General features: G+C 39.3%; 1 protein-coding gene across 4 annotated transcripts in view; it reads right to left on the minus strand.

Moving 5' to 3' along the window:
* MBP (myelin basic protein) overlaps positions 1-20421 on the minus strand; it is a 115094-nt gene that overhangs the window by 49549 nt on the left and 45124 nt on the right. For all 4 annotated transcript variants that reach the window (XM_064658325.1, XM_064658300.1, XM_064658310.1 and 1 more), the window contains exon 3: positions 5519-5609. In XM_064658325.1, the coding sequence (XP_064514395.1) occupies positions 5519-5609 (91 nt within the window). The remainder of the gene's footprint in view (positions 1-5518; positions 5610-20421) is intronic.

Below are 20421 nucleotides of genomic sequence, written 5' to 3' on the forward strand. Positions count from 1 at the left end.
AATTATTACTTAGCATATAATGAAAACCTACAGGACACTAAATTCCCCCATTTGCTTCTCAGGCAAGAGGAAATAACTGCACCATGGTAATAACTCCTATTTTAGGACCATTTGCTGTCTCACCACATTGATTTTTTTGTGTAAGCTTGCCATTATTTTGCATTAAAGTCATAGCTTGTGTTCCATAATTGATTGTGTTTACAAAGAGCTTCCCAGTAAGGTCACTGAACTGCGATAACCCTCAGCTTTTAGCCAGCTCCTGACAAGACTGCATCACCTTCTGATAAAGGCATTGTGCCTTCCAGCTCCTCCCTTCACATTCTGCTCCCTCCCTTTTTTAAAGAAGAATCAAAAAGCAAAAATGGATACAGGAAAAGAGTGACATCCATAGAGATGTAACACACTGACATATATATTCCCACCTTGTAAGTATATTCTGTAAAACTAGAATACTAATTCTGTTATTTTTTAAGAGAAACTTTATAAACCATCCTTAAATCCTCAGCTGAACAAAAACACAAAAAAAATCCAACCCAAAACTGATATTAGTTACACAGCATCCAAAAATTCCTAGGTTTGGATGAAGTGGGAGCATGACTACATCTGTCAAACTGCTACAGATGGAAGTTTCACGGAGACAGAAGTTTTTTCAACCTGCATGGGTTTATACAACTACCTACAGGACATTCCGCGTAGGACACAGCAGCAGGCATCATCATAAGCAATGAATCAGGGTGAGTAAGGGTCGCTGTGGAACTGTGCTGAATGTACACTTTTTTGCTGCATCTCTTAGCTCTGCATACAAAAAGATACCTTAGGATGTACCCAGTACTGCAATTAGAAACAAGAGAATGGCAGATGGTGCTGGAAAAGCTCTATAATATGATCTTTTCTTTCAGGGGAAAAAAAAAGGGTTAATTTTGCCTTTTTTTATTAATAAAATCCATCCCCCAACACACACTAAACCCAAACAACAACAGTAACAAAACCTCAACACCTCACAGTACAACTTCAGCCTCACAGCATGGACCCCTGGAAAGCACTAAGCCAGAAGAACCATGGTCATATCCAGATATAATTTTAGACCTGATCTACTAGATAGAAATGAAACTTTCCCGTTTAAGAAGATCAAGTCTTACTGTATCTTTCCGAGGAAGATGTTTTTTACAATGAGGGTGGTAAAACACTGGAACAGGTTGCCCACAGAGGTGGTGGATGCCCCATCCCTGAAAACATTCAAGGTGAGGTTGGACAGGGTTCTGAGAAACCTGATCTAGTTGAAGACATCTCTGCCCTCAGTGGGGGGTGGGACTAGATGAGCTTCAAAGATCCCTTCCAACTCAAACTATTCTATGATTCTATCCTGAAAAGTTAGTATACTTTGACTTTCATTGCCATCAGAAAGGGGAATATGCTGTAACCATACTGCAGTTCCCCCATGGAGAAATTTTCCTTACTTGTAATTTTATGCTCAACCTTACAAAAAAAACAGTATGAAGTATAAATAAAAATCCGCATTTATCATTTTCCAAGTTAATGCCATATGGGGTTGCACCAAAGAAATGAAGGTCCAATCCTCCCAGTGGTCAGAATGACTGGCAGTTTTCCCCCCTGCTTCTGCCTTACAATTGTAGAGTTGCAATGGATCTGATAAACTTCTGAAAATAATCTCTGGAAGTAAGGCTAGCAGTCACCTCCTGATCCACTTCCTTAAATGCACAGCACCACACCCAGCAATTTTCTTCTCTCCCTTGGATGGAGATGTCATTCATGATCCTTTTCTGACTACATACTGGTTGCAACAGACACCATGTTGACTACGTGCAAGTTTCAACAGAAGTTTGTAGCAAGCAAGACATTCTAGTTCCCCATCACAGATGCATATTCAGTATATATGAGACAACAGAACTCTGTTGGGTGCCACAAGAAAATCCTTTCAAAGGACAAACAAAACTAACTCTTGTCAATTCAGAATTTCATAGTTACAAATACCATCACTGTGATGTCTTTTCTCTCCCATACCCTTACCCTTCTGCTCCACTTCTCCACTCTATCCTCTTGTATAAAATGTACTTCACTTTTGAGAATTAGCTCTCTGAAACACAAGACACACCTGACTTGTTTGTTTGTTTCATAAAGCAGCTGGTACAATGTGGCTTCATCGTTGGTAAGATCATTTCATATACACCTAGTATAAAATTAATATTAAAGAGAAATGCTAAAAAAGCTCTCCAGAATGGTAAGTCCCAGATCCAACCCATATGGAGAAAAAGAACAAGAAAACTAAGACGTTTACGTTCGCTCACAAGTGGTACTCCACAGTAGTGGATAAAACCTTGCTTGTATCTACAAAGAATGCTGTCAGGTCAAGGAGATGTGCAAGAGATCCCCATGCTTGGTTCTTTACTGCCATGACATTTTCAATCAATAATAATGTGTTTGCTTCCAAAACTGTACCCAACTGATAAGGACTGCAGAAACCACACTTACTCCAGAAGGAAGTATTTCCAAAAGAAATACTGCCGTATTCAAACAGCACAGCTTTGTCAGATACTTTTTGTATAACAATCTTTAGAATTGCATCTATTCCATGGTGTTCACAGCAGAGAAAGTTCCCTTATCCTGACAAGTCAATATTGTCACCTGGTCCAAGGCAATACTAACCTTGGAGAGGCCGGGGACAAGCGGAAATCAAGAGATTTCTGTCTTCTTGCTAAAGAACCCTTGACCTGGCAGTCCAGGCGCTCTGGCGGCTGCCAGGGTCTGGGAGCTGCTGCCACCGGGCGGCATCAGCGAAGAGGAACAGCCAGTGCTGTCGGGGTACCCGACTCCTCCCAGCGCCGGCTGCGCACCCACGCACCAAGACAGAAAAGGCAGGCAGCACTCAAGGGGTGCCGCCTCCACTTCTGAAGGGGGCTCAGTGGCTGCGTCAGGCAGGAACTGACTTCTCCTCTGCCTGTGCTGACCTTTCTGTAGGGGGTGGCATTGTCCAGAGAAAGCTGGGGAAAGAGATCTCTGTGAAAAATAAATAAATAAGTCATAAGATAGCTATCTGTGTGGAAAGGGAAGGCTGTGCTGCGCCCACTCAAAGGGACTGGAGGCTATTAAAAATTCTTCAGAAGAGGGATTCCAGTCAAAGCTGAAGCTATAAATTAACGAACTACTGGTGCACACTTGATGCTTAGTATAATTATCATCACTGGGGAAAAAGGAAGAAAAAAGAAATGAGGAATAGCTCATAGACCAAGCCATAGGAAGAATAACTGAGCAGGGTCTGTAATCCTTTAAGTCACAGGACCACAAATAACTCACCTAGGGAAAATTGTTTCAAGCTTATCCTCAGAACAAAGTATTTTAATAAATTTTCCAGAACTGCAGGGAAAGGCAGGCATACACAGCAGTGTCATTCTCAAGACACATGAAACTTGTATCGGCCAAAATATTCTCTCTGATTCTCACTACAGTGGTTTCATAAAAGAAAATTTCAGACTCCATTTGCACCATACTTCCTCTCTTTTCCTCCCATTTTGACCTAATCTTAAAAACAACAAACAAGCCAGACTTTCATTTGCAAAATGGTAAAGGGGTTGATATACGATGCTATAGTCTGTCTGGTTTTGGAGCTGGAAAGAAATTTTCCTCTTTGTTGTGAGTTATCAGAGGTTGATCATTGGCTTATCTTAGATAACCAGTTCAGTTCACAGATTTGGAACATGGAAATTTTTAGCTCATTAGCTTTAAAGACCGTGTAGTACACTGCATGTTGACCTTCTTCAATTAGTAGTGAGGGTATAGATCACTGCATGTTGATTTTAAGGCTATCAACAGTGAACTTCACGGTTCTTAATTCCCGTCTTTAAGCTCACAGTCCCCACATGGACCACAGGCTAGACCAACTATTGGTTTAACTCACTGCTACACGGGGCTAATGATCAGAATACAGAGAAGGTTTAAAAGCCTGAGATTTTGCTGGTAGAAGGAGGTAGATGGAGAACTCCTTGGTTTGCTGTCTCCATCCTTCTCATGGAAAGAAAACTAGAGATCTAAACTGAGAAAGGACACAGCTTGAGATGCACATTACACCATACCGAGACACTTTATAACCAGTAATACTGGATCTACTGCAAATAACTGGTGGAAAAAATGGACAGGAAATGAGGTAATAGCCTCAGCACTGACTTAATAAAGTTGAAAGCTATTTCTAAAGTCCATTTGTGGATTCATCAGACACTGGTACTATATGATCAGTGTTGGAAGTATTCATACCAGGAATTCAGGCTCATGTGCCAATCACACCATATTATTTCACTGAGAAAAGATGATTTTGAACAAAAATAGTTTAAATGGTCACAAGCATTGTTTCCATATATAGATTAATTATCCATGTTCGATTCCTTTTGTACCTGGAAAGAAAAAAATTCCACACTGTATTCAAAAATATTTCACTCATCCAAAAGTTTTCATGCTAGACAGCCTTAGTAACACCTATATAACTTCTGCATACCTTGAGTTTCCACTCTAGAATATAACAGAGCTAAATACTGCACCAACTTTCTGCCTTGCCCTAACCTCTCAAGCATTAATGTTAGACTACTGCTTTTTATTGGAGTTCTATTAGTAAAAAATCAACATAAAGTTGGAATAAGAAACCTTTCCTTATCAGAAAAAGGTTTTTCACCCAGAGGGTAGTTGAGCTCTGGATCAGACTCCCCCGGGGAAGTAGTCACAGCCTGTCTGAGGTTGAGAAGTGTTTGGACAATGCTCTCAGGCACATGGTGGGTTCTTGGGGTGTCCTGCACAAGGTCAGGAGTTGGACTCGATGATTCCTCCCTTCCAATGCAGCCTATTCTACAAGTCTATGATTCCCTGGCTCTTTTCCAAATCTTAATGCAGAAGAAAAGGTCAAATGCAGCTTTCAGATCAAATAATAAAACTACCAGCAAAACCTATATGGAGAGCAGGGAGGGGATTCATAGAAAAATATCAAGAGGAGATCATCTAAAATCTAGGCTTCCAAGTATTCTCAAAGGTCATCTGGTCTATCCTTCTAGCACAAGATGATTACATCAGTTTAGACAGTTACTTGTCTAACCTGTTTTTCAAGGCCTGCAATGATGAATTTCCACACTTTCCAGATGATGCACCCCAATGCTTTAGTATTCTTTTTAGGATTCCTTTTCTTAATATTTGATCACATCTTCCTGCAATTTTAAGAATTCACTGTTATCCTGTACGTTATGGATAGAGAAAAGTTTATTTTTCCTTTGCTGCATTAATCTTTAATTTTGTTGAACACTTAGATTCAATCTTTCTTCTCTCAGAGATGATTTGTTTTAGACCCTTAATCCCTCTTTGTTTTCTTCTTGGTCCTTTCCTCCATCTTTCCAGGTCTCTGTGGAACTGTACGGCCTGCACTCAAATGCTGTACACCAATATTAAACAGATCACTAAGACTTTGTGGGAATTGTCTTTGTACTAACATATCAAATAACATTTTCCAGTTGTCCTAGTAACTCACCAAATACTTCATTATCCTCTGAAGACTGTTGTGTTAATCTGGTTGTTTTCGGACTCTCTTTAGCTGATTCCTCCACCTTGGTTTCCGCACTCTGTAAAACAAACATTTATTGAGATTAGTTATTCTTTTATAGCTCTCAAACGGAAACACTCTTCAGACTTTTTAATTATACACATTACATTCTTAAAGAATAGTGAATTGTTAACACAGGTAGTTTTGGTATCTTTGCTATATATATATATATGTATATATATATATATGTGGTTTTGCAAAATATTGAGGGCAAATACTCTCAGAAAATCTAGGTTTTTTTGGTTTTTTTTTTTTTTCTTTTTTTTGCATCTATTTTAATCTGACTAGACCACATAAGATGGAGGTCTAGAAAAGACATCTAAATAAGAGAGAGATCTTAAACCATAACAGACTTGTAAGTTTCCACCTTTCTTCCTCATATTTCATTTTATTTCTATTGACATCTTCCACTGTTGACTTAGTGAACCAAGAGATCAGAAGATAGTGCACAAATATTTCTCCTTAGAGAGTAAAGGTAAGTGAGCAGCCAGCTTTAAATCTTTAACCAACTCAGGTACTTAACTCTTTAAATTACTTATCTATTTTTGAAGCAAATGTGCCAATTAGCTACCTGTTTTTAGACGGGGCTCAGAGATAAATCAACAGCTTTAGCACTTAAATTGCCAGAAGTTAGAGCATTTCATTCTCAAGATAGAAAAGGCTGAAGAAAACATAAGCTGTGAAACCTTGAGTTTTAAATATTTATACTGCTACTAAAGAAAAAATAACTCATGTTTTCAAAATGTTTTACTTTGGTACTCAAGAGAAATGTATATACGCAAGCCTACAGCCAGGCAGACAGTAAACTGCATAAGCAGTCAATTGCTGAATGATGGATATGGAGTGACTGATGCAATATTAAATATTACCAGAAAGAGTTGACTAACAGTTGAGGAAGGAATAAAAAAAAAATGTAGTATGTCTATGCTTTTTAAAAGATGGATATGGCTCTTCTCAAGTGCATACTCAGTCAGAAAGCTTTGTGTGATTTTGGAGAAATACAATTTTTAAATCCTGACATATATTTGAAAATGCTGTTTTACAATCTGTTCATGAAAATTACTATCTTGGGTCTCAGAAACACTCCCAAACTTCTCTTATTTTCCCTTATTAATAAGCATTAGGAAGATATAAGAAGATTAAGTCTGTCAACCTCCCTATAAAATACAGGAGTGCAAACTAAAGGCACAAAAACTCAAGAGACTTTGAAGCAAGACAGCAAGACTTTTCAGAAAAAAAGTTACAGATAGACCTAGCAAGCCTACTGGGGTCACACAGCAGCAGACAAGAATTAGGGAAAGCAGAGATGGAGAAACTGTGCTTCAGAGGACAACTGCAGGTCCTTCCTGGACCAGAAAGTTCCTGTAGGAGTGAAAGGATTCTGCACTCCCTCGAGGCACCAACCTGAGCATCCCGTGCAGAAAACCCATCAGCTATGAACCTCTCAGATCTGAGGAGGGAAGTCAATTTTAGCAGATGCTCACGTCACTTTGGCCTAACTAGTGTCCCTCGGGAAGATGGAGGAACCCAGTCAGAAATCAGTAGTGGCTGTACTGGGAGGCAACTTGTTTTGGGTAAACAACTCCATAATCAGCACAAATAACTTAAAGTCCTTTCCCCACAGATATAACTTGTAAGTTGTGGAGCCACCCAGTGTGCAATGTGTTAGGTGCCATCCACACACAGGAGGGACACAAGCCAAGGTCCACAGCATCTGTAATGGTTTACTGAATGACCTGCATTTAGAGGCCACTGATTCCGTAAGCTGCATATTGCAGTTGGGTTCTCCCTCCTATTTTAGTTGCTCTACAGTGAGCAGCAAGTCAACTTCATCTTTGTTGTAGAGAGAGAAGGAGAACAACCTTCAACTCTGAAAAAAGCAGAAGAGGATATCTGCTACAGCAGGGTAAGCCAATCCCAAAGGAAAAAAAAAATTAAAAATTGTGTCATCATGGATGAGGCAAAATTAATACATTTAGATGATTGAACCAAGTTCAGGGCTTTCCCAAATGAAGGGGATATCTGAACTCTTGATCAGAGCTAATGCTCTAGGCTTTGTAAAGGCAGTGCTTGTTAAATCCATCTTCAAGTGTATTTCATTATATTTCATGTATGGTAAAGCTGGTAGTGCAGGAGGAGAGGGGTTGCTATGCCTCATGCTCTTGTTCCTCTTGGGAAACAGCTGGAAGTCTGTAACCTGCTGTAAGGCATCAAGAGCAGTAGCAACAAAACACTATCCAGCAGAAACTCAGCTGTGATACTCAGCTGTGATACTCAGCTATGAAACGAGTTTTCACTCCAAGCTCTTAGTGGAGAGATGTTTGCATCCCTCACTTTGAAAACATGGTTTTGGCAGTCACGGGGAAACTAGAAAGACTGAACCCTGAGACATTTTGGTTTGAGTTAAATCACTGGAAAAACTACATAGCAGATGTGCTGTCTGATCCCTGCATAAGTCACAATGTTGGTGTTGACAGATACCAGCTCCAAGACGATGACAGCAAAGCTGTATGAGTTATCAGCCTAAAACATGACAGTGCATGGTTGGATGTAATTCTGCTTGCATGTCTTCTTAACCAAAATGCAAACTTTAAAAAGATTTGTTTTGCTTTATTTTTTGCACCAAAAAAATGACACATTTTTGCTGTCATATATATAATATTTATATTACCAAAACCAATACAAGGAAAATCACTGCAAAAGAACAATCAATGATCCAGATGCTCCAAACCAAGTTGTGCTGCAAAACAGCACTTGAAAAGTCAAGGCATGGTCAGTTGCTTGATTCTTTTTTCTAGTATCCTGAAAAAAAAGTATCTCCACTCTTTCAAATGGTGAACAGAAAAAGTGAAAGCACATCGCCTTACGCTGCCTGAGCTGTGCCAGGAGGGATTCTTTACCTAGAGTTATAGTGTGCTTGTGGCTGGTTATAAAATAAAGGCCCTTTGTACATAACAGAGTAAACATAATTCTATCTAGCTCTTTCAGGTTGAATACTCGATGCAGTTTCCATAGTGATAGGGAAAATAGGTTTATTTTACAGTATCAGTTCCCAAGAGAACAGATATATGATTTTAGCATGAAATAAACATTAAACTCAATGAGTTTAATAGGCCTAAACTCAAAAAAATTCTCTCACCCCAAAAAGCATCTCTTAACCTGCACTTCAGATAAAGTGAGGAGGATGTGCCCCATTCTGCAGGTGTTCCAGCATTGGAAGAGAAACCATAGGGCACCAAAATCACTACCAAAGCACAATTAAGTTGTATTTCTTACATGAATCGGGCCACTCATGTTCCAAAACACCATAAACACCTACGTAGCAAGCCAGCATCTACTGCATGATAACAGCTGGTCACAGACTGGAAATACTTCTATTATTTCATAAAGCATTTACAAAATAAGACATACATACACATATACATCAACTGTATATATGTGAATATGTACATGAACAGCTGCTCTTGATTCAGACCTGATAAAAATTAGAAACTGCATTATAATCTGCCTCAGTTTCACAAGACATTTTTGGCCCAGCTTCCTACTGTAGCTGTCCCCTGGTGCCTTTGACTCAGTTCACCTGTTTTCCATCCATGTGAACACCACAGGCTCCATATTACACAACATTTTAAAACTTTGATAGGTAAATATACAGATAACCAGGAGCTATCAAAATATTTGCAACAAATGAACAGCAATATAAAAACAATGTTTTGGCTATATATATACCCATTAGTGTAAGAAGTGAGGCTACTAGCATTTTGCTGCTATCAGTGTCTACTTAGATGATCTTTACCTAGGTGGGAAATGTTAAGAAGTGCTGAGTTACAATAAGCTATACTCTGCAGGTACTAGGCCAGGTTAAAAAGTGTGGTGAAGCATATTACATTTACAGAAGCAGCTATGTCCTCAGGAAATGGAAAGTTGTACTATAGAGTATTCAAGCTCACTTTTTAACTAGTTTGCCATTTTTGCATACTAGTTAGGAAGGGCTTGTTTCTTTTCCTTTAACCACAAAGCTGTTACTCAATGACTTCAGTTTCTAAATGATAAAACCACATAGCAAAGTTAAAAATTCTCATAAGAAACCAAATAATTATTCAAGAAGTGTTATATCTAAATGAGAATTAAAGAAATCCACTGTGAAGCAAAGATTCATATTTTCTGTGCTCTCAGTCCTGCCTTTTACAATCTACTCCTTTTTCTTACTATATACTTAGCTAGTATGTTTAGTTCCATCCCAATGGCACAAATGAAAACAGCTAAAATTTTCTTTATTTTCAGAAAAGTGCCACACATGGACATCAAGAATTCTAACTGCAGCAAGACAACACAGACCATGAGTGCACGAACTGCTGCTTTGGCAGCGTAGACATTTCTCCAGTTCCTTCTCTCATTCATTCCTATCCACGGCACATTGCCTTCCCTCCTCAGTGCCTAGCAGCACTGGAGGCATGGTTAAACACTTGATTCCTCCCCATGTTACATTTATAAAACTAAGACAGACAACAGACACCACTTCAAAAGACGGACAAGAGTTTCTAATGGATAAAACCATACTGGACTGTCAATAAACCTTCATTTTGAAATAGGAGAAAAAGCAGAAATTATTGCAGACAATAACAATCTGGATAATCCAAACTATATCCACAGCAGTAGATCATGCTGCTCCAGACTCAGCTGAAGAAGTCTGCAAAGCATTCCTGATTTTCTGCTTCTGCAATGATATTCACCTAAATTCTACCATGCAAGGCTACCTTTCATTCACAAAATGTATATATGCTGTTCAGGCTATAGTATACCTTCAGGACACTCTATGTATTGTTTCTTCTCAGAGCTAACTGATTTTTCACAGAGTTCCATGTGAAAAAAAATAAGAAAAATCTTTAAAACAGGAATATGTGCTCCTTCAAAATTGTGACAGTAACAGGACTGAGAGACACATATCATTAAGTCTGTCAAATGCACAGATGTGTCTCTAAATACCAAATACTGCTGCAATCAGCCAGACAGGATTTAAGTCAATCTTAACAACCATAATTTTCTTCATAATTTTTGTACTGTGAACCTCCAGACTAAGTATTAACAATGTTGATTTCATAAAAGCTGGAAGAATTCCTTGTTACTTTCTTATCAGAGACCTCAGTCTCAAAGGTTTTAGCTCCTGTTCAAAGAGAGGCATTTTTACATGTACAGCTTAACGCAATCAAACAGATGAGATGCTGTGGACAACCCTTATTAGCAGCAAGAATTCATGGAATGGCAGTTGGCCCTCTGCAGGTGAGCAGAGATCACCTGGACCTGCATTAACAAGTACGTTCAACCATTAATTCTTCTTAAATGTGGAGATTTTCCAAACCCTTTCCATTAGTACAAAACCTCATAGACATATTAGCAAGTACCAAGCTTCTTGCACAAAGCAGGAATGGTGAATTTTAACATTGTTATACTGGCTGATTCCTACTCCTCCAGCAAGACTACTGCCATCATTCAGAACAGGGTTATGCCAGACTGAAGCTGGGCTCATGTTATCTATACAGCTTCAAGCTCTTGAAAACATTCCAGGAACTCCTACATCCGTTTGTTCTTCAGTCCCCATCAGCCAAGAAGAGGATTCAGATTTTACCATTAATTTTCAGTTAAATAAAATAACTCTTTCAAACATCATGCTAATCATCTTCAATTTTCTAGTATATCTCATATTTCACTTTTATTTTCATTTCTACAGATTCTTTATGTTCAGTTTCTAAAATGCAATACTGAAAATATCCTATACTTTATAGTTTCTACAAAATTCTATATGTAATTATTTTTACATTCCCATGCATGTGTCAAAATCTTATTTAAGATATAAGAGTGAAAAAAAAAATGACAGGGTGATGTAAAGACAGAGGGCTAGAGTTTTCCAAGGAGTTTTCTGTTCCTCTCAGCTTCAACAGTACAGTGCTACTGCTGCTGTTGATGCCAATGATGGAGAATTTCAAAAGAAGTTGCAAACAGAAGGATCTCATCACTAACCCCCAAGGCAGACAAAGGCCCTTTGAAAAAGGTCTGAGATGCCTCAGACACATTATCCAGGTCTTTGAAGAAACTAAGTCAGTCTATTAGAAAACCTTAAGGTACCAAGGGATTGCGATAAAAACCACTGAATTCAACTCAAAACTTTGCTACATTCCCCATTACCAGTTCCACGCTATTTTGCTGTGTGCTTCCCTTCACTTACGAAGGGTGTTTAAAAATTACTTCTGTTTGTGGAAAAGTTTCACAGATTTCACAGATTTCACAGAATATTCTGAGCCTTTAAATGTTCCTGACTACAATGGGGTTCTCATACTTTATAACTGAACTGAAGTCTCTTCAGCTCAGAATGTAACAGGTAAAGACAACTAATGAACCTACGGTATGCTACTAGTTAGCTTTACTAGTCCATACGGTATTTCCCTGTGCTGAGGAGGGAATTTCAAGCATGTAATAGGGAGAAAACAAGGGATTACATTACTGTGTCCATACTACTAAGAGAGGTTTAATTGCATTTGGGAGCAAGTTGCTAAAATGACAGAGTTCATTTGGGAACAAAACTAAATAAAAGCAGGTCAGACAACTCTGTGCAAGAATCAAGATTTTTGTAAGAATACTGTGAACAGAAAAAAAACAACCTCAGGTACCCTATGCACAGGGGTAGAGGGAGAGGAAAAGCTGTGTTAGCAATCTGTTACTTCATGGGTACTCTAAGATACTGCCAGAATCAGAAATTCTCATAAAACAGCAAGGAATTTGCAAAACAAGTTAAAACAAGACACAAAAATATGCTCTGGGTCAATATATTCAATTTCAAGCAAATGTCTTCCACTCGGTGCACATTAACACATACACAGGAAACCTGGATGTGACTCATATAAAATTCAGACAAGTATGGACAGGGTTATGACTTGCTATTTCCTCTGCCAATCCTACAGAGCAACCGCCACTGCACCAGCTGTACAAGCAGTGCAGTGGCACATGTAATAGGAAACTGTGAAGATCAGTATAAGGACCTAAACCCACACTTGGCAACACAGTGAGGTTTGACAGCTCTAGAACACTTGACCTGGCCCTACTATTATTAAAGCACATGTCCTACCTGCTTTGAACCCAGGCAGCATTTCTATAGTGCCACTGCAAACAGCATCTGGCAGGCAAATTGATGGATGGAGCTCTCTTGACCTCATGAATCGAAGAGGAACCATAACAATGCTCAATGAACAAAATCAAAAATAAAAACTTTGGATATCAACCACAAGAGCACATCTCTTTTACAAAAAGTCTTCAAGCACATTTCCAGAATGGTCTGAAAAGTGACAACTATCAATAAGGATGCTTTCACAGTCCACTCATCACCTTCGTCTTATCTAGACTGACTACTTTCCTTTAAGCACTTGTTTTAGCTGCATGCTGAATAAGTGAAAATATTTCACTCTCTATTTTTTTCAAGGAAAGGATGTGGTTTAGGTCATAAATACACTGAGAGCTGAGGCTGCAGCATCAACTTTGTATCTCCTTAAAAGCTTCATAAATCCATTGAACAATGGCAGTGTGTGACCCTAGCACACTAGTAATTTGCAAATGCCACCACCTGAGGTTTTTCTGAAGGGCTATAATAAAACAGTGTACAACAGCAATCAGGTTTTCTTCGCAGCTAATGAAAGCACTTCTATATTCCAGCATATTCATAAAATCTGAATTCATATAGATATCCGATATACCAGAAAAAGATAAAGAAGGTCATCTAAGCATCTGAATACTCAAATCTATTGTAAAAGCACAACAGAGATGCAAAATCTAGAAACTAGTTAAAGAATGATGCACAGTAGTTAAGAGGGAAAAACCCAAAGCCATTAAAAAAGTGCAAAATAACAATCCACCAGTCAGGAACAGAGCATTACAAATGTTTTTGGGGGCAGGGGTGGTTCAGGCAAAAAATACTTTTCAACCTCGTACATTGAACTTCTTATATCACAGGCTTGAGTTTGGCAGTTTGCAATTAATAAAAAGCAAAATAATTGCTGCTGCCCAAATAATTAGAGATCCTCAGCCTTGAATCCTCCACAGGACTGACTGTGGCAGCAAACCTGTTGATTTGCCCCTTTTAACCACAGGAAGAGAGAAGAGATGCAAAAGTGATGGCAGTTGTCTATGGGGAGCTCAATGCAATGGCACAGCAGGGCGCTCAGCAGCACTACAAAGACGCCTCAAAGCAACACCGTGAGGATTCCTGCCGCTTCTACAAAGCAGCAACTAATCAGCAGAGAAAGCAAAGGCACTGAGAGGTCTTCTAACACTTGCCTGCAGGCGACCTAGAAATATCTGGACACAAAGGCGTACAGCTAGGAGACTTCATCATTCCAAACCATGATTCAGTGCAGAAGTTACCTGATGTCATGGTACTCAGAGAGGCTACAGCCCTTTCCCAGACTCCCACCAACGACTCGTTGTACAATGCTGTGTTGCTGTGTTTGCCTGATGCTTATGGATGTTTAAAAAAATAAAAAATAAAAAATTATGCCTGAAGCAATGTCAAAATCTGCTGCATCACACACATCTGCAGTGACCCAGGAACAAGAAAAGTGCCTTAAATCAGCACGAAACCCCCCCACCAAAACAGTCAGTTAAATACTATTCACTTTCTTCCATCACCTAGAAGGTATTTTGAGTGAAATATATTACAAAATGAAACTATTACAGACCATCTCAGAAATATGCACTGTAAAAGTGTCAGGCCTAAGAACAGTACGAGACTATTAGAAATAAACCCTTCTGCCACATTATCAGCAATAAAACGTCTTTTCTGGGCCCCTGGCTGTGAAAATCTTCTGGCTTCTGTGGTACTCCAATTGACAGCAGACAGGTATTTTTGACAAAAACCCAACATAGTTGATATCCTGACTCTGAAGCTGGCATTACCATTGTTAAGAGAAAACAGATAAGGTTTCCCTCATCAACATAAATTGTTGACTCCACCAGCCTGCAGAAGCCAAGTGGAACACATGTGACTATGTGGGCTACAGAAAGCTGAAGTACAACTCTGCCAACTAAACGCGCACAGAAGGAACTCGGCACATAACACCAAGGATTAGCTTTGCCCAGTTCCCCAGCAGCAAACCAGATTGCAGGGAGGCTAGAATTTCACTTCTGGTAATTTATTCTTAATTCCATTATTCGCAAGAACCAGTCCCTCACTGTCCAAAATAATTACACAGAATATATGCCTGGGTCATTTCCTCAATGCAGTTGAAGACTGGCTTTCTTGAATAATAAAAGTATCTTTTAGTGCTTGGTCTGTGTTAAGAGGCTACAAAAAGAAGAGGCTACAAAACAGCAGACAACTTTAAAACACTTTCTTGCTGTTCTACTCATAGTGATTCATGACACTAATTCAAATCCTTTTTGAGCTTAATGAGCAGGAAACACTCTGAAACAACTGCCACTGCACATCAAAAATGAACTTACAACTTCTTGAATTTAATTTTCACTTCCAAGCCTATAGCTCATGGGGAAAGAAAGTTCAAAAGCTGCTATAGAGAAGCACTTTACATTCAAAATTACATCTCTTCAACTCCCTAAAACCTACCAAGACATTTTCAGCATTTGAAAAGCAAAATTTACATTTATTTGCCAAGAATTAAAAGAAGAATAAAATTTAACATCAAGCAGTTAATTTTAGAAGGGAACTTTTCCAATACACTGATGCTGCTTTAGGTCACTTGGAGATCTGTAGCCTCATGAAGTGTATTTCTAGGCCAAAGCTAAGAAAAATTTTACACACAAATTGCCTGATAATAAAACATATTATATTTACCTGGAAGATTTTTGGGTTCAAAGGAAATTCTGACCACAGTGTCAGAATTTGAATACATTTGTTTCTGCACTGTGATTAAAAAAAAACAATAAAACTTAACAGATATTTCTTAAATCTTGTACAAAAAGGGGTTAGGTTTTGGGAGAGGTTGTGGGCTGTTGAGAAAAAGACACCTTTGCCTTTCAGAAGTGGCAAGGTATTTTAATCTTTAACTCCCTCTATGGTCCCAAACTTGTCCCATCTCTGAGGCCTGCATGCTCCCTCTTCACCATCCCCACAAGCTGGGCTGCTCCCGTGACTTTTTGGGCCCTCAAGGAGCTGGACAAAGAGTGGAAGAGGAGCTAAAACTAATTGATCCTAGTAATGTGAGGTGACAGACAGAGACAACTGAACCAAACCAGCTCTCAGATCCAATCCACCACACAGGCCCTCCCTCACTCCAGCTGGTATGGGAAAACACGGCTTGTTATGTAACACTTGGTTAAGGAGAAGCTGCCATGAACACACCAACAGTCATGCAAAACGAGGCCTTCATATGAATATACCCGTCTATCCATCCAAAACAGAAAATTACTTTCCCACTTCCCTGTTTGATTTAAATAGGCCAATATTAAATGCATGATCTTGAAAGAAAATGACGACTTAGTCTGTGCTCCTAAAATGAACATAAGTCCTCTGTGGAGTGTAAATATATGCACAAACACCACTTAGAAGAAAATATTTTCAAATGTCAAGTTTTACGGGGCAAAGTAATTTGATTTACAAAATAATCAACATGCCTGCCCTTTTCAAAATGTAAATAAAGTTTTCTTTTCAGATAAAAGTTTTGAAATATAGTTGGCATGGAACCAAGGGCTTTTTGTTAGTTAAAGGAAACTGATAAAGACACAAAATAGTTTTTATAATTGTAAAACAGTGGTATGACATCTTTTAACTACCACTTGAGTAAATTTTAAAAAACATCAAGCATACAAAAAAAAAATCTCTATTCACTTCTAAAGTGTATGGTTTTGTGGAAGACTTTTGAAATTGAAGCCTAAGTAATCAGCACAGAATGGTGATGAGGAAAGGGTAACTATCAAGATTTCCTGCAGTCAGTCTCATTTCTCTGTTGTATTTGATAAATAAATGCATCCAAGCAAATACCACAGGTGATAAAAGCTCCATGCACTAAAGTACAGGCACAACAGAAGGACACTTGATTGCTTTTACTAGTTCTAGCTTAGTGCTACCTTCACTATCAATATGTGAAGAAAAGGAAAGACCTTTTTTGATCATGTTATCAAGGATCACTTTATCAATATACTACCATGTCAAAAACAATTCCTCACTATAACACTATAGAAAAAAATCACTACAAACTAATTTGTATCAAAACTTTGAGCCTAATGGAGACTCACTAGGCAAAACCAAGTATTTCCTTGATAGTTCATGGAACCAACCTCTGCCTTCAGCTCTATTATGTTGTTTCCAAGGTTACTCTTGTCCACATCAACCTTTGTTTGCAAAGCCAGTCCATCACTTCCTCACTTTTCTGTGGGTTGCTGTCTCTCTCCCTTGTTATTCCTAGTTTAAAGTTCTCCTGACCAGCTTGGCCAGCCTGTTGGCAAAGATGCTTTTGCCTGACTTGGTCAGGTAGATTCAGTCTTTTCTGAGCAGTTCTTGCCCCTCATAGAGGGTCTCCATGGTTGTAAAAGCCAAATGCCTGTTGTCAAGATCAGCTGTGCCACCAGTTGTTGACCTCCAGGATTCCCTTCCTTCTTTTCAAGCCCTACACCCTCACTGGGAAGATCAAGGAGAAAAACCTGGCTCCTGTGCCCTTGTTCCACAACACCATGGACCCAAATCTCTCTCCTAAAAGAGAAAGTACATGAGAAAGCACACACAGAAATGTAGTCGTACCTTATGTAATTTCCATACCTCACCAAAGACATTGCAAGACTCTTAGAAGTATTAGTCACCTTTGTAAGTCTTTTTTATAGATCGTTTTAAGAGACAGGCCTTGCCCATTAACTCTCAGCAACTCCAATTCTCACTCAAGTCAATCAGCAGGAAGAAACAGAAAGTTAAATGCTAAATTTTGACATTAAAATTATCTGGCAGGAAGAACTACCTCTTCAGAAAGCCACAGTACTACCCCAGGGCTTTGTTCACCTGATGACTATGGGCCCAAATCTGGCTGACCTTTCTTTCAGCAGGCCACTGTAAGTCTTCCAGGTATAAACCAACTAGTAGACAGTTGACCATGGTACATAGATAAAATTACTTACTAGAACACAGAGAAATATCCTAGAGACAAAGAATAAACACCAAAATGTATACAATACTTATCTGAATATTTTTAAGAAAGCAATTTCAGAGCACCTATTGCAATCAATTTAAAATTTTGCCTGAGACACTTGAAGAGAAGCACAATGAGGATCCCTTTCTCACTTTTCCAGTTACCTTAACAACCACAAAATGCAAAATCTAAAGAGAAGACTAACTGATATCAGAAATATTCTAGCTGTCAGTCATTTTCAAGAAACTGTCTAAACTGAACCAGAAAGAGTGTCATAAAATATACAATAAATAACACAAAACAATACACCTAATTAACACTAAAGCAATACAATGCCAGTTAGGAGATGTCAAAAAATCTAACCAAAAATAATCTACTCCAACAACAAGGAAAAAATTCCCCAGCAAGGTCTCCAACACAAATGGAAACTGCTCCCATTTGCTGCTTGCTTTGACTTTTGCATCCATTATCAGGAATGGAGGAGTAGACCCTTATTAGCATCATAATTTCCCTTTTGCAACATTCATATGCGCTAAACAAGATCATGGCTCTTTATGATTATTTTCAGATATCAGGCAATTTGAAAATCATTAGCAAGTCAATTCTTCTTCAGACATCATACACACTCCAAGTCTTCAGCAAGTACCCAGTCAGTACCCACACAGATCACTCATAGTGCAAGAACACTGATAAAACAGGAAAACTAATATTACATAAAAAATCTGTATTTTCTTCTTTGACAGCTTCTTCAGAAGCGAACAATATGACACTGCTAATGGTGAGAATTGCATTAAAGCTTGCTTGGTTTTTCACAAAGGTGAATACCTTCAAAGCAAATTTGTCAGTCACCTCTGCATATATGGCATTATGTCAATGGTTTGTGTAAAACCAGATACTTCCTCCCATGATTTTGCTCCTTATTCCATTAGTTTGTTTTCTGCATTGGATTTGCATGGCCAGGTTTTGGTAACAGGGGGGCTACAGGGGTGGCTTCTTTTAGAAGCTGTTAGAACCTTCCCTTATGTCCGATGGAACCAATGTCCAATGGACCAAATAGGTCCAAGATGGATCTGCCTCTCATCAAGGCCAAGCCCATCAGCTATACTGACAGTGCCACTGGGATAATGTAGTCAATAAGGGAGGCAAAACAAACCTGCAGTAGTAGGGAGAAATTAAATATGTCAGAAAAACAACTCTGCAGACACCAAGAAAAAGGAGGTGCTCCAGGCGCCAGAGTGGAGATTCCCTTGCAGCCCGTGGTGAAGGCCATGGTGAGGGAGCTGTGCCCCTGCAGCCCATGGAGAACCTCATGCCAGAGCAGGTGGATGCCTGAAGGAGGCTGTGACCCCATGGGAAGCCCAAGCTCTTGGCAGGACCTATGGCCCACAGAGAGATGAGCTCAGGCTGGAGCAGTTTTGCTGGCAGGACTTGTGGCCTCTTGGGGGTCCCATGCTGAAGGAGACTGTTCCTGAAGGACTGCACCCTGTGGAAAGTGACCCATGCTTGGAGCAGTTTGTGAAGAACTGCAGTCTGTGGGAAGGACTCAGGTTGGAGAAATTTGTGCAGGACTGTCTCCAATGGGAGAGACCCCATGCTGGAGCATGGGAAGAGTGTGAGGAGTCCTTCCCTGAGGAGGAAGATGCTGAGAGACATGGCATGATGAACTAACTACAACCCCCATTCCCTGTCCCTGTGCAGGAGTGAAGGGAGTGAAGTTAAGCACAGTAAGAAGGGAGGGGTGGAGGGAAAATATTTTAAGATTTAATTTTTATTTCTCATTGTCCTACTTTGAATTGACTGGTAATCATTTAAATTAGCTTTTTTCAAGTCAAATCTGTTTTGCCCATGAGAGTAACCAGTGAGTGATCTCTCCCTGTCCTTATCTTGACCCAAGAGCCTTTTGTTATATTTTCTCTCCCCTGTCCAGTTGAGGAGGGGAGTGATAGAGCAGCTTTGGTGGGCACTGGGAATCCAGCCAGGGGCAACCCACGGCATTTTCTGAAAACAAACAAGAGAACAATGTTTCCCTCCACACTTTAACCCAACACAGAGGCACTCTCACAAAATCTACTGTGCAGAGTTACAATTGCACCAATATGATTAAAAGAAAAATGTACCATTGTAACACATGTATGAAGTTGCATGCTGAACTAAAACCTATGTATTCAACAGGTGAACTTTCCCATCTCAGAAGGGAATAAGAAAGTCTCAGAGGAAAAATATTTTGGAAAAAAACACAACAAACCCAATTGTTTACCCAAACAAGACCAGAGAGATGACATTTTAATTGTTTATTTTCAGGCAATTGTTCAGTCTATGTTTAAAATGTCTAAATTAGCATTCAAATAGTACTGACCACTGTGAGGGGAAAAACAACAAGAACAACAACAGATCTCCAAGAGCTGCCAATGTTAATAAGTGGCAGAGGCCAATTTCACTAGTTGCCCCACAATTGGTACATGAAAGTCTTCTAAAGCAAGAAGTAAGCTACAAGAAAACAGAGGATGCATTGTTTCAACCAGCAACAATAATATCAGAATATTTATGCAGTTGTGAGGTACCTGGACTTTATTGAGCACCTATTTTAAACTCGATCAGAGCATCTGATCACACTGGGACTTCTGGACATTTTAAGGCCTGTCACTGAGCCTGACCTCATCGAGTTCTGGCTACCCAGGCACCAACTGGTTTGCTGTACCTTCAGATTTGTACCTT

Source organism: Pseudopipra pipra, chromosome 1 (genome assembly GCF_036250125.1).
Source record: "Pseudopipra pipra isolate bDixPip1 chromosome 1, bDixPip1.hap1, whole genome shotgun sequence".
In the NCBI taxonomy this organism is placed as follows: Eukaryota; Metazoa; Chordata; class Aves; order Passeriformes; family Pipridae; genus Pseudopipra; species Pseudopipra pipra.